Below are 12,260 nucleotides of genomic sequence, written 5' to 3'. Positions count from 1 at the left end.
GGGAGTAACATGGTTGGATTAACACCTATGAACAGTACTTCTTCTCATGTGAACATCCTACACTCGCCGCCTGCGATGAGTCATAATTTATACAGGCTGTATAAATTATGAATTGATGATTGTAGGTACATTTATTGTCACAATATAACAGGTTATATAATGTAATTGAGTTTTGTAACTCTTCGGCTACATAGCAGACAATATACATTAATACAGAAGCAATTGTAAAAATGGTAAACAGAAATAAATATTCAATGATAAATGGAGCAGTGCTGAGGATGAATCTTTACCCCTGAATACACTTGCCTTTCATAGATGACATTTTTCTTCTTTAATGTTGTAGTCACATGATTTGATGGATTGAAATCTACGACCTGGACTCTGACAGCCGTACACAGTCTCAACGTATGACTAAACGCTTTTTGGACAGATAATACAAAAAGACCACTATCTCTACAACTCCAATATCTTCCCACCTTCTTCTACAAACGAGCCACCTCCATAAAGGACAGACTTGCAGTTGTCTTCTAGTTAGGAGGGGAGGCCGCTGGCTCAGGAGACCTACTGGGACTTTGAAATGCACGCAAAATACTTGTAATCTCTGATCCAACATTACACAACAGAAGGAATTTGTAGCTCTCATGACAAGGGAAATGCATAAAAATAAACATTTTATTAATTGTAACTCCACATGTGTTGTAAACCCCCTCACCTGCCCATGTGAATGTTTTTACACAGCACAGCATTTGAAAGATAATGGCAGAACACGAATATGCCATAAAAACCAATAATGAAGATTACCTTGTGGCATACCACTTCCAACAGCAACGACAGCCTTTTGAAAGTGAGTTATTGAGTTTTTGGAGCAGCCTATCAGACGTGGCGATTATCTCAATTAATTACTTTAGAGAGAGTTATTGGATTTTTAAATGTGACGCTTTGGTGTATGCAGGTCTTAATGAGGAATCCGATTGTTAACTGTCCTTCTTTGTAAACAGGCTTACTCCTTTTACAGTCTACATTCTTCTTGATTTTTTACTTAGACACTAAACAGATAAAAGCATTTTAATGAACCCTTTGCTCGGTCCCAGTGTGCATGAAGTAAGCCTAGGGGTATCCCTTTTTCTCTGATTTGACTCCAAGAGCCCCTTGCATTCATCTGTGAGCACCTGGTATTTTTTCCTTTTGCTTCTCAGACACTGTTTTTCTTTTGTCCCCACTACATCATTTTGCTTCATATTAAAACAGAACAAGAAGGGAACAAGAACAAAGGGAATGTGTGGCTCTTAAGAGGAGAATGGCCACAAGCAGCACATATTGGCACACTGGCATCCTGGCTCTGTTTAAATCCAGATCCATCCACTGCAGATGCTCTATCCACAACCTGGATAACTAACTAGTTATTTATTAACTAGGCTATTAACTAATTAGTGCATTAGATAATATTATAACATTAAATAAAAAGTATAATGTTAGCATGATATTAATATGTTTATAGGTTATATTATTTTGGATAGTCTGCCTACAGATAGTTTAGTATTCATAACATTTCAACAGCTTTTTAGTTGAGATTCAAAAATTCACAGATAAAACCGTTTTCTGATATTACACCACTGTGGTTAAGGTTTGATTAGGGCTAATGTAAGTTTATTCATTATTATTTCAGATAAGAGTATACCATCTAGCTTATTCAGGGATCAAGTTCAACATTTCGAACGTTTGCTGTTGCACGTCAACCTTTTTTAATGTCCCGCCCCATCCAGGCTGTGATTGGTTGGTTCACGAAAAGTGACATTGAAGAGCAACTTTATGAAAAGTTGAAAATGTCTGAATTAAAGGCACCTAAAGGCACCGATCTTCTCCCTACTCTCTCCCCGCTGACAGGCATTAGCAGGCTGGCGAGAACGTGAACAGGTGAGCGTCACGTAGAGACCGTTGGGTACATAAATGCAGGTTATTGATTTAGGGTCATATGAATCGCCCAGAGAACTCGATTTTAAAAGCAGTGTCTCTGATTTTCCTTGTGTAGCCTGAATGTAGCATCAACCCACGAGCCAATCACAACGTGAAACGGGCTTGCCGTAAAGTGTAGCGTTAATGTTTAGAATGAGGAGCTGCTTGCTTTTCTTACTGCAGTTATTTGTCAATTTTATTATCGTTTAAGGCTGTTGTGGACTTAGACAGCAGTGGTAAGTGTCTTGTTCTCCTGGTATGTGGCGATCTATATGATTTGTAGTGAAGAAAAATAAATATGAACAAAGATAATTGACCATATTTTCTTGCCGGCTAATTAGCCTGCTAGCTGCTAGCCACAGTCATGTACTGTAAAGTAGAGAGTATGGAGGTAGCTAGATTAAGCTAGGAGGTTAACTGCACTTTCAGAGAGTTAGTCATAGTCATAGTTATGTAATTTAACTTATTATTGTACAAGTAACTATTGTAAATATTTACTATTATAGGGAGGTCAACTATAACGTTACTTTTTTTGTCTGCTGTAAAAAAAAAAGGACAAAGGAATTGGTTAAATGATGTCACAGTAAAATGAAACAACGTTAATGTGCTTAAACGAGCATGTTAAGAACAGATTGATAAGGCCTGGTTCACTCTATAGACACTACACTGTCTGAAAGTAAAAATCATTCCATCACAAGATGATGAAGTGACCTCATGTAAAGAAACACACTATTGCAATGGTATAGAAATATTAGAATAACAAAAATACCGTTAAATAATGGGCATACAAGTCATATCACACGGCACAATGCAGGCCATATGCTGCTATGCATTTGTTGATCCTTATAACTAACAGATCACTTTTTTAGTAGTTTGAAGTAAGTGGATATGCTCTGTGGACTTATGTAGCGCTGCAGACACCACTCTGTGTATATAAGACAGATCGAAGGATTCATTTATCTGCCTGGCCCCTACATTCTCGCCCTGTGTGTGGGATTCGTGCTCCCGCTTTGTTGCTCTTCCTTTTGGAGTGTTCTTCTGATGTAACCAATAATTTGTTTTTCTCAGCCATAATGTCAAATCCCACCCTGCGCATCCTGTTTGGGAGCCAGACTGGTACGGCCCAAGACGTGGCCCAAAGGATTGCACGGCAGGCGCAGAGACGGCAGCTTCAGGTGCAAGTGTTGCCTCTGGATAACTATAATGTGGTGAGTGTGGTGTTATTAAGTATATCAAGGAGTTATTATGGCCCTGACCATTTATAATTCCAGCACCAGATCCAGGGATGAACTCAGTTTTCTGCGATGGTGGGTGACAGCCTTTACCCTTCTACCCATTAAAAAAAAAAAAATCCTTACATCCTTACAAATACTTGTGTTTACTCCACTCATCAAACAGGCCAACCTGATCTCAGAGTCTCTGGTTGTATTTGTGTGCTCCACCACTGGCCAAGGAGACCCTCCGGACAATATGAAGGTAATAAAACTGAGTATAAAAAGACATACTGTAAGAGTATGTTGATTAATTTAGTTTTTGGGTGACCTCTCCCTGTAAAGCTGTTCTAATGTATAGCAGTAATGCTATGATGATTAATGCTTTATCACTTCATTCACATTTGATGCATGTGAATATGGGTGTGCTTGAATATTGACTTCTCTTGGGTGCATATGTTTAGTTTTAGTTTATTGTGAAATTGTGTCTTTGGCAACCATCACATACATACAACCCAAACAAAAGACATTTCTGTTAAAGACAAACATTTCAGTTTTAGAATTAAAAATATCTAATAATATTGATAATAGTTTAGTTTTGCCTATTAGGTTTGTCTGTATATTGTATGTCTGATCCTGTTCCCTTATGTGTTTCTGTCCATGTCTACTTTCTTCAAAGAACTTCTGGAGGTTTCTCTTCAGGAAGACTTTACCTGTTGGCTCTCTGAGTCGGCTGGACTGTGCCATACTGGGCCTGGGGGACTCCTCCTATCCAAAGTCAGTCCTTTTTTTACGTTTGCAGTTTCCACAGTACACATTCAGCGTGACTCCCGGCCTCTATAAAATCATCTTTTCACTTTTGCACGCAGGTTCAATTTTGTGGCTAAGAAGCTTCATAAGCGCCTCCTGCAGCTGGGGGCCAGTGTGCTGCTGCCTGTCGGGCTGGCAGATGACCAACATGACCTGGGGTAAGAAACAGCAGCATGCCTGATGCAGCTGCTAAATCATGGGGTACTTTATTAACAGTGGTGAAAAAATAAATAGTGGAATGCATTTGCATTTCAGTTAATTTTATCATGTTTTTCTACAGCATCATGTGTAAGCTTTTACAGATTTCTGTCCATGTATACCTGTGCAGTGTGCAGTGTAGGTTCTTCATAGACTCTGGGGAAAAAAAGACTGTTAGATTTGGTCCCCGTATTATTTTTCTATTAACTGAGCTTTTTAAGCAGTAATACAGAGACTGTGCACTGGTTATAATACTACTACTAATAATAATAATATGAAGTGACATCATTTTCTTAACTGCAAGTTATAATTGGCTTTCGAGGCAGCAGCCTGGGTTGGAATCTGGCCCAGGCCCTTTGCTGCATGTCATCCCTTCTTTCTCTCGCCTGCCTTTCTTGTATATCTCTACTGTGACTGTCACATAAAGCAGAATGTGTGTTTTTTTAGCTAACTAAATTTGCTTCATAAAATATTTGGATATGCCAAAAAAAATAAATCCCATATTAATTAGTTTATTTGATGCTGTATTCTCTACACCGTACTGTATTTGGCTGGCAAATTCTTGTAGATGTGGCCTATTTCACATAAACTACCATAATCACTGAGTATTTTCATGCAGATCTAGAAAAGGAATTCACATGGTAAATTCAGTATAATTCAATATAAACTGCTCTAATTCCATCAGTACAACAGAGTCTGTCATGCTGATCAAACAATTCCAATCACTTTGACAATAGCTCAGCAGCGATCACAAACAGCGCTTCCTGTATATGTTTCAGAAGGGGGAGGGATTATGCCCTAATGTCACTGAAGGGCTTTACATGTGAAACAAAAACCAATAAAAACTAAGTGGAAGATATTGTAGTTTTTTTAAAATTATAACAGTACCTGGAACTCAGAGCAGAAAAATGGTGAGTTTGACTTGACTGATGTTTAACTGATGGAACTAGTGCTGTGGAAATGTACACTTTCCAGAATGTATCAATTTATCAGCAAAGTAAAGTGAGACAGGGAACCTGGGAGGCAATTAGGGAATGACTTGCAAGTAGGAATGGAGCTGTGGATGTTGTGTTGGCGTCGTTTGCGCTTGCTTACCTCAAAATCCGTTTGAACCAGGTCAGACGCTGTGACTGATCCGTGGCTCACATCATTTTGGGAGAAAGTGTATGCTCTTTACCCATCTTTGGCTGATGTGGTTCCGCTGAGTGAAGATGAACCGTGAGTATCCACTTAATTTGACACTGTATCTCATTCTGTGTTTGCATATTTTCATAGAAAGATGATATTTCCTCTAAACACCAATTCTTTCCTGTTGGATTCTGTTTTGAATCCTAGTCAGATGGATTTTTTTTTTGCTTGTTTCTTGTGGCAGGCTCCCTCCAACATACACTTTCCACTTCCTGGGTGATGTGAAAGAGAAGACAGATGACAGGCTGAGGATTCCCATGGAGAAAAGTGTCCCCTCCCAATCCCATCCCTTTTCTGCCAGACTAGTGTCCAATAGGCGAGTAACAGACATGTCACACTTTCAGGACGTGAGGCACATCGAGTTTGATATCACTGGATCCAACATTGAGTAAGTCACTTGAGCCTTTATGTTAATCTGACAACATGTCAGTCTCTTGTCTGAAAAACCCTGTAACACTTCTGTATCACTTTCAACGATACAACCAACAATTGTCGTGCAACCAGGGCGATTCATTCCAAATGTGTGGATGAATAAATTCATATTCAGCAACGCACACAGCATGTGAGCCATTAGGAATTCAACTTCCATGCAGTGCTTGTGCACTGTCATGCCTGAGAAAGAACAGAAGACAGTCTTCTCCTTCTTGCTCTCATAACATTTTTAACTCACAAACTCTATCTAACTATTTGCTATAACAGTTTTCAATATTCATGTTGAATTCAACTTCTTTATTTTTGCTGATTACTACCGGCCCCAAAACAAGTTTATAGACATAGCACTGCCACCAAATGGACTGGAGTTGTGCTGTACTGTGATAAACAGCGGGATACACTCAGGTCTGAACGTCACCAGGAAGCTGTAATAAGAGAAATGTGCGCTGTGGGATTTCTTCAGATGAGGGACATTTTCATTTTTCAGTCTGAAAATATAGATGTGGGTAACAAACAAACTATTGTTGAATTTTCTTTCTCCTGATGAAAGTGGTGTGCCGTCTTGAACTTGATCCACCATTAGCTGTGGTTTTGCTGTGTAGGTTTGCTGCTGGTGACGTGGTGATGATGCATCCTTGTAACGCTCCAGAGGACGTACAGCAATTCTGTCAACTGCTGAGATTAGATCCAGAGGCAAGGTTCACTCTCAGGGCCACTAACGACACTGCAGGTGGGTGTGTGGGTGGGTGGGTGTGACTATGGCTTAAGACGTGCAAGTATATTTCATTTCCAGTAGTGACAAAATAGTAAACTAACCTTCAATATAAGTGTCAATATAAAATAAATAAGACATTATGAAATCATTATATCACATTGTGTAGAATGTATAAAAGAACCAATAGACTGTAAAATTATTCAGTCAATAAGAATTGAAACTCATTATTTCATAATCATTTATTTCCAAAATCTTTTCCAGTGATGCTTTTATTTCTTGACTCTTTTCAAAGTCACCTTTTATGTCATAATTTCCCTTTTCCCAACATTGGAATTATACAGGGCTCCCACCCAAACCAGTTTTCCAGTCAATGAAAACACATGGAAAATGAGAGAAAAAGTAAAATGTCCTGGAAAATTATTTCAACTTTATGTTGCAGTTGCTCTTTTATGTTGCAGCAGCGTTGTGAACAACCCCCAAGTCATGTTGGGATTTGTAATTAGGCAAAATTGTAGGCTATTATTTGTGTTAGGCTGTTCACTTATTGGTGTTCAGGCAGCAAATATAAATCTTGAGAGAAACACTTGCCAAGCAAAGAACACAAAGGACTTTCCAAAAGAAACAAAGCGTCAGTTAGATCACCTGTTAGAGCATGTGCACAATATACAAAAGCTAAAGTCCTTATCGCAGCGACTCCTGGTTCGATTCCAGCCTGGGCAGCCCCTTTTGCTGCATGTCACCTGCAAGATCAATTTGTCATAATGTCTGTGCATGTAAGAGATGATTTCATAGAGACGTTTTAGCCAAAGACTGCACGTCTTTAAAATCAGACTTTTGCAGAGAGTGTTAGTGGATGACGTGTGATCCCTGTCTCTCACACCAGCTGGATCATTATTGAAAATGTCCTGCATAAATTCTGGAAAATGCTCTCTAGACAAGAGGGGGAACCCTGGACTAATCACAGCCTTTAAGCCTGTCTGTTGTCGCCCAGCAAACTGTCCGATAACTAGTCTTTTTTTTTAGCTTCTACCAGTCCAAGCCAACATCAACTTTGTGTACACCTGATGAATCCACATTCGATAGTTTGTGTTTTTAACCGCCCACCAAACCTGCGACAAATATCTGGCTCTTATGCAGCTAAATGCTCCACTACGTTCACCAGCTAACGTTCACCAGCTAGCTGATAACCTTGCCTGCTGCTTGCTGGTCAGGGAGTGTACACTGGGTTTATCAGAGCTTTTTCAAGTGTGGTGAGACTCAACCAACCACTAAAAATGTTCATAAAACCAAAACAGTGTGCTGAAAGAGGCCAAAGGGGACTGCAGGGTCTGTCACTACAAGTGACCGCTTCCACGTTACAGTCATTTGATCCACTGTTAATATAAAACTACTCCTTAGTGCAGCTTTGAATGAACCTTTGTTTCCTCAGTTCCAGCCAGGCTTCCTCAGCCCTGCTCTGTGCGCCACCTGGTGGAGAGCTACCTGGACATTGCCGCTGTGCCTCGCCGCTCCTTCTTTGAGCTGCTGTCTACCTTTGCCACCAACGAGCTGGAGCGGGAGAAGCTGGCAGAGTTCAGCTCGGCAGCAGGCCAGGACGAGCTGCACAGCTACTGCAACCGGCCCCGACGCACCGCGCTGGAGGTGTGTATTTTATTATTTTTAGAATGTCATTATAGCATCTTTTAAAAGTGTAAAAAAACAATGAGGCTGCTAATAACGATACAGTCCAGCCAAAGACATCCTGAAATACTTCAGGCTTTTAGTATATAAACCCTTTCTTTGATTTGCTTATTGAGTGTTGTGCTCTTGCTGCTGCAGGTCCTGGCAGATTTCCCCCATACTACAGCCGAACTCAAAGTAGACTATCTCCTAGATCTGTTCCCTGAGATCCAGCCTCGCTCATTCTCCATTGCCTCCTCTCTTCAGGTAGCTCATCCTTCATGATTGCTATTTAACTGCTAGGATAAAATATAATACAATGTATGTGTTTCAGCTGGATGCCTTAATCAAAGCTGTAAATGAAATAAAGTGAGGCATAAAGACAGATTCAGGAGGAATCACAGTGAAATCTTGACTCTAGAAATGCCTTCACTCTCTCCCTATCTCTCCCCACAGGCTCACCCTCACAGGCTTCAAATCCTGCTAGCTGTGGTGCGTTACAAAACCAAACTGTATAAACCACGAAGAGGCCTCTGCTCCACCTGGTTAGCCTCTCTGGACCCTGCACAAGGTCTCTCACCACGCTTACCAAGTGCTTGTATCACAACCACATAGATGATTTACTTCTGATTGACTGGAGGTTGTGTGTTAGACATACATGTGTTGTGTTCCTTTTGTCTGTTAGTAGCGTACAGCTTTTCCCAGTTGAAATATTGGGCTTCGTGTAAAAACCACTCATATAAGAGTGCTTATAGAGAACTATAGAGGCATTCAGTATTCAGAATGTTCTCATGGGTACAAACAGAATTCACATTATAGATATGATTCTGGAATTAACAAAAATAAAATATGACCACAAACGGCAACAGTTTTAAACTACTGAAGGCTGCTCGCTAATAAAGTTTAGGTAAAAGCACTTTTATGTTATTGCTCACGTTATCTATAATCTACATTTCCACAGCACTAATTCCATCCGTACACCAGTCATGTCATCACTCACTTTCTCCTTTTAACACAAATACTAAAAGCAATACTGTACACACTTCTGCACAGCACACCCTCTCATAGCTGTTACATTAAAGCCATGTGACCTTTTATTGTTTTGCAGGGGAGGTGTATGTGCCTCTGTGGGTGAAGAAGGGAAGTCTGAAGTTCCCTAAAGAGAAGGACACCCCTGTGATAATGGTTGGACCTGGAACAGGAGTGGCGCCCTTCAGGTCGGCTTTACAAGAGAGGATTGCTGAGGGAAAAACCGGTGAGATCTTCACCTCTCTGACTTTGACTTCACATCCTTTCACAATTCGACATGACACGCCTCCTCCTTGTCTGCCTGCTGTTTAGCCAACGTCTTGTTCTTCGGCTGTCGCTCGGAATCCAAAGACTTCTACTTCAGTTCAGAGTGGGCGGAGATGACGAAGGCTGGACATCTGACCCTCTTCACTGCCTTCTCACGAGACCAGGTCACACACACTCAACTCACTGACTTAAAGGCAACACAAGAAATACCATAGAACTACAAATGATGATGACTATAGCATCAGATTATTCTAATGTCAAACATTTAATTAGTGTTACCTGCTTTCAGACCATAGGCAGACGTCTTTAAAAGGGCCATTTCATTACCACTGTTCCAGGTATAAGAAGGAAGTTTGCAAACCACATTTCCCTCTTTCTTTAAATTAGTGGATGGCTAAATGTACTGTATTTTAGTCATTCTTTTTTAAACATAGAGAGAGTATGCCCAAAATGTCACATAGTCTCATATAGTATAAGAAGAGAAAAATGGCAGATGATTTGACAGTTTTCAGCTCAGAGTAAAGCCCAAACTTTTCAACCTTTCCTATAGAACCCAGGATTGACTGTGAATATGCATTGAGCATAGCTAGCTGCCCCTGGCAGCACTGGAACTGTGGCTGTGTGTGTCTCCTGTGTGTGTCTCCTGTGTGCTTTGTGGCTCATAATGAAATGTTTCAGGAGGAAAAGGTGTATGTGCAGCACCGTGTGAGGGAGAACGCTGAGCTCCTGTGGGACCTGATTGCCAATAAAAGTGGCTACTTTTACATCGCTGGGTGAGTCCAAGGCACCAATACTCAACGTCTCCTTTGTTCACATCTGGGTATTTAGGAAAGCGTCACAATTTTTCCAAATCTGTCAGCTGCCCATATGAACATCAACATCCTCCAAACATACAGTCATACATTAATCATGGAAACTCAAAGCGGTTCACCGTGGGGGGGGGCTCACCTCAACCAATGTGTAGCACCCACCTGGGTCTAATCATGAGATCATCTGTGTTTTCATTATGCCGTGTGTTTTTCCTGTCCCTTTTATTGATGCTGTGAATATGCAGTTCTGATCTTGTTTTTTCTATGCAGCAATGCTAAACAGATGCCAGCCAGCGTGTGTGACGCTCTGAAAGAGGTGTTCCAGCAGGAGGGTGGCATGTCCGCCGAGGATGCTGAGCAGGTGCTGGCAGCCCTGGAGAGGTCTGGCCGACTTCAGAGTGAGACCTGGTCCTGATCACATGACCACAACCCGCTACTCTTCAGAGTTCACATTTAGCTGCTGCAGCCATGTTGACCTCAAAGTGGAATCAAAGTGGTTTCATCCATCAATCAACATCAGCATGTTCGAGCGTAAAAGTTCATTCCTGACCTTTTGAAATAGCATATGTGACAAACTAATGCTCAAAAGGTCCACTTACTACATTTTTGGATCTTTTAACCACCTCTCAGTATTTATTATGCAAATGAAGCAGGCGCAGGTGTCATCACATGACCCTTAGGTCAACAGTAGGTTGTATTGTGGTGCTGCAGTTAACATCACAGCCTGTAAGACTGTGACTCTAGCCCTGTTTGAAAAAATGCAGCCCTCTCATTCATGTGAATGGGACCAGTCCAGCAGTGCAGCAGGGTCACCAACGCAGAGGTAATGTGTACTTTGGGACTGTCTAGACGACCACCTGTAACCATGTCAAAAAGCCAGTAGTAGTAAGTGAACCTTTGAGCTGAGATTATGTTGTTACATACAACAGCAACATACTTTAGGTCATGGCTAAAGTACAACATTACATTTTGCACTATGGAACTGACGATCAGTAAAAACTGTCAGTCATAGTTATACTTCTCTCCCACTCTACCAAACCCCAGCAAGCTTCCTGTTTAACATGTTGAAATCTGTTTTGCTAACAAAGCTCAGTCTACATGTGTTCACATGATTCACTGCACACTATCCATTTATATTAATGGAGCCATTCTAGAAACTGAAAGAAAATCTCACGTTAAAAACTGCACTCTCTTGTTAATGTTTGGACTGCAACCTAAAATCTATTTGACTCTAAGATCCATTAATGTGTTCAATGGGGCCTTTCTAAAAGCCAGTAGTGCCTCACTAAGTGAGACTGTTGTCATTAAATGTGTGCTTATGAATGAAGCAGCAGAGAAGCACTAATAACGTGCAAAAATGCAAGCGGAGGTGAAAACTTTATAAGCAGTAGGTTGGAAGGCCCAGGACAAATTAGACCTTTACAATACGCCGTTGGAGCTTCTTTTGGTGGAGGCATAAAGAGGTTCCTGAGGTGAAGCAGGACACAACATCAGCTAAGAAAACATTTTCTATAATAATATATTATAAACTATACATTTTCTTAAGCTTGCAGTTGAATTTTGAGTAGCCTCTCCATAAACCTGAGCAAGCCTAGAGAATTAGTGAATTTGCTTTCCACTAGCTTTGGTGGCCTAAGATAACCCCACCCTGACTGGAGAATTGAACTTACAAATGTTTTTTCACCTCAGTAAGAAATACATTTTTACTGGATGATGTGTTAAAGCAGCAAATGAGGATAAATTGTTATAAAACAACCCACTTGCAATGGACAACCCACTTGCAATGGATTGTATATAGTGTTATAACAGATCTTTCCAATTTTACATACAATTACAGACATGTTTTCAGTTGTACTGAACAAAACCTGTTTGCACTTACTGTCTGGATGTGTCATAAGCTTACTAAGACTGCCAAGTAGAAAATGAAAATGTTAAAATAAAATAACAGTGATCTCTTATTACCTGAAAGTGCTGGAGTGGGTGAATCTT

At 40.6% G+C, this 12,260-nt stretch overlaps 1 protein-coding gene across 1 annotated transcript; it reads left to right on the top strand.

Moving 5' to 3' along the window:
• Positions 1 to 2,082: 2,082 nt before the first annotated feature.
• Positions 2,083 to 12,022, top strand: ndor1 (NADPH dependent diflavin oxidoreductase 1). Its single transcript, XM_038733711.1, has 15 exons — positions 2,083 to 2,189; positions 3,022 to 3,161; positions 3,352 to 3,429; positions 3,844 to 3,941; positions 4,034 to 4,132; positions 5,289 to 5,390; positions 5,545 to 5,748; positions 6,395 to 6,522; positions 7,937 to 8,148; positions 8,326 to 8,433; positions 8,623 to 8,737; positions 9,275 to 9,421; positions 9,508 to 9,626; positions 10,141 to 10,235; positions 10,542 to 12,022. Exons 2-15 carry the CDS (start codon positions 3,027 to 3,029, stop codon positions 10,684 to 10,686), a joined length of 1,785 nt encoding a protein of 594 aa, XP_038589639.1. The 5' UTR covers positions 2,083 to 2,189; positions 3,022 to 3,026; the 3' UTR covers positions 10,687 to 12,022.
• The last annotated feature ends 238 nt before the right edge of the window (positions 12,023 to 12,260 follow it).

This window comes from Micropterus salmoides, unplaced genomic scaffold (genome assembly GCF_014851395.1).
Source record: "Micropterus salmoides isolate LMB-PRFRI ecotype aquatic unplaced genomic scaffold, ASM1485139v1 Ms_hic_scaffold_20, whole genome shotgun sequence".
NCBI lineage: Eukaryota > Metazoa > Chordata > Actinopteri > Centrarchiformes > Centrarchidae > Micropterus > Micropterus salmoides.
Note: the sequence above shows the minus strand (reverse complement) of the source record. Positions and strands in the feature narration are given on the sequence as shown.

Excerpts from the sequence above, each read along its gene's own strand:
- ndor1 (XM_038733711.1), top strand. The coding sequence starts at position 3,027 with ATGTCAAATCCCACCCTGCGCATCCTGTTTGGGAGCCAGACTGGTACG. Across the intron at positions 5,749-6,394 it reads ATCACTGGATCCAACATTGA|GTTTGCTGCTGGTGACGTGG; the intron begins GTAAGTCACTTG and ends TTTGCTGTGTAG. Across the intron at positions 9,422-9,507 it reads GATTGCTGAGGGAAAAACCG|CCAACGTCTTGTTCTTCGGC; the intron begins GTGAGATCTTCA and ends CCTGCTGTTTAG.